Source organism: Atta cephalotes (assembly GCF_000143395.1).
Source record: "Atta cephalotes unplaced genomic scaffold scaffold00016, whole genome shotgun sequence".
NCBI classification, from domain to species: Eukaryota; Metazoa; Arthropoda; class Insecta; order Hymenoptera; family Formicidae; genus Atta; species Atta cephalotes.
The window spans coordinates 1,143,682-1,145,650 of record NW_012130080.1 but is presented as its reverse complement, the minus strand read 5'-3'; the positions used below and the strand labels follow the sequence as shown (position 1 = coordinate 1,145,650).

General features: G+C 30.2%; 1 protein-coding gene across 1 annotated transcript in view; it reads left to right on the top strand.

Annotated features, from left to right (window-relative positions):
* The first annotated feature begins 273 nt into the window (after positions 1–273).
* Positions 274–1,969, top strand: part of LOC105618206 — a 13,255-nt gene continuing 11,559 nt past the window's right edge. The window contains exons 1-2 of the mRNA XM_012199747.1: positions 274–378; positions 1,439–1,584. Coding sequence (XP_012055137.1) covers positions 274–378; positions 1,439–1,584 — 251 coding nt within the window. The remainder of the gene's footprint in view (positions 379–1,438; positions 1,585–1,969) is intronic.

Below are 1,969 nucleotides of genomic sequence, written 5' to 3'. Positions count from 1 at the left end.
AACACTATACTTGTGATACTTTAGGCAGGGCTCACATGATATTTGATACACCCCTCTCTCTTCTTGATTGCGACAAACTGAGAACCTCTGGCGCGGAACACCTGAATACTTAATAAACGGATAAAATTAACATTAATAACGACTGTCTGTGGCTGATCCACATCTTATCCGAGGACAAACGTGGCCGCTAGACCCACGTGATAAACGCCTTACGATACTTCATCGAGAAGGGCGAACCGTCAGTTTTTCACATCGTTTCTCTTCGATACGTCGATGGGTGATATCAGGGTTAACGAGGACGTGCCGTTTGTGCTAGATCGGGTGTCCGCGATGGAACAAAATTCAGAGGAATATCGCGCCGAGCCGGTGAAGAACGAGGTAGAAGCAATCGAAGTGATGCGACACTACCGCAAAAATGTAACACCATAATATTGCTCGATAATGCAACTGAACCGTTATCTTTTTTACTTATTTACTTCGTGCACAAATGTAGGCCGATGTGAAACTTTTGTAACATAAAAGATTCTTTTATATTACAAAATACACTCTATGGTATTTTAGATCCAGAAATTTTTATGTATTTTACATTTTGAGAAACGTGTCTTTAGTCTCGCAAAATAAAATAATAATATACATTACACCGCTCAAAAGTTTTACTACACTTTCTATTTATGAATATTTTGTAAAATATAAATATAGTTTACATGCATTATTGTTTAATTCATTATTACATATTTTACTAAAATTAGAAAAAACTTTTTTTTCAGACTTTTTACTTCTTTAAACTTCTTCTTAGGTTTTATAAGAAACCAAATTTTCTCTTGACATTTTATCGATAGTCTTCAAGTTTCTTAATTAAAGACTTGTGTTTAAGTCTGGCACTTAATTTCTGCGAGAATAAATTGTTTCCATTTTCTTATTGTTAGTTATCATGATATCCAAATATTTATTGATGTTTAGTACAAAATTTGAAATTGATATTTCCTTCAATCAATACATAATATTTGTCTATTTGAGAAATTTACTTATAATTTCTATTTATAATTATTTTTCACAATTCTATTGAATATTTCGTGATAATAATTGATAATAAGAGAGTATATCATATTATAATTGTATCTTTTACAAAAATAGAATGTTTTATGTTGCAAAAACATAAAACGTACTAAAACTATTGAATGTTAGTGTACTTTGAGTCTTATATATTTTATGTTCATTTTTTAATCTGTCCATTATCTTCTAATTTTTCAATTTAAGATACTACTAGGACGATTTGAAACTTATTTTACAACGCTTTATTCACGACAAATATTTTAGCGTCGCATTTATTTTCGTATCGCGCTTATTTCGATCAATGGGGAGAGAATTAGCGCGTTAAGAAATCATATTCAATTATCAATTGAAAAATAGCTAGAAAAAAAGCAAATTTATATTCCAGTCTGAAAACGAGAGTAACGACGAAGATTATGCTCATTCGCCGGTGTTACTAGATCTAGACGAAAATTTAAAACAGCAAAAAGCAGCGAATCGGGAAGCAAACTCACCGAGTTGCATAGTGCATCAACAGGATCAAGGATTGACACCAGGTATGCAAAGGAGGTATTTTGAACTTTTATATTAGAATACAAAAAAAAAGCTACTCATTTTTATTACATTAAATCTACAGGGAAAAGATGATTTTGCTGAAAAATCTAAAATTTTGCTAGATACAAATCTGAAAATAATTTTGTTAGACCATGAAAATAATTATATTGGAAACTAAAAATGATGAATAATCCTCCAAAAACTTTGATTTTCTAGCAACAAGTTTCCAACAAATTTGTTTTGATAGTTGAACAAAATTATTTTCAGATTTATAGTATTAGCAAAATTTTAGATCTTTCAGCAAAATCGTTCAAATTCTTTCTATATATAGTTCCCCATTTATTAAATCATTGGAATAATTGCTCGATTTTATATATATATATAT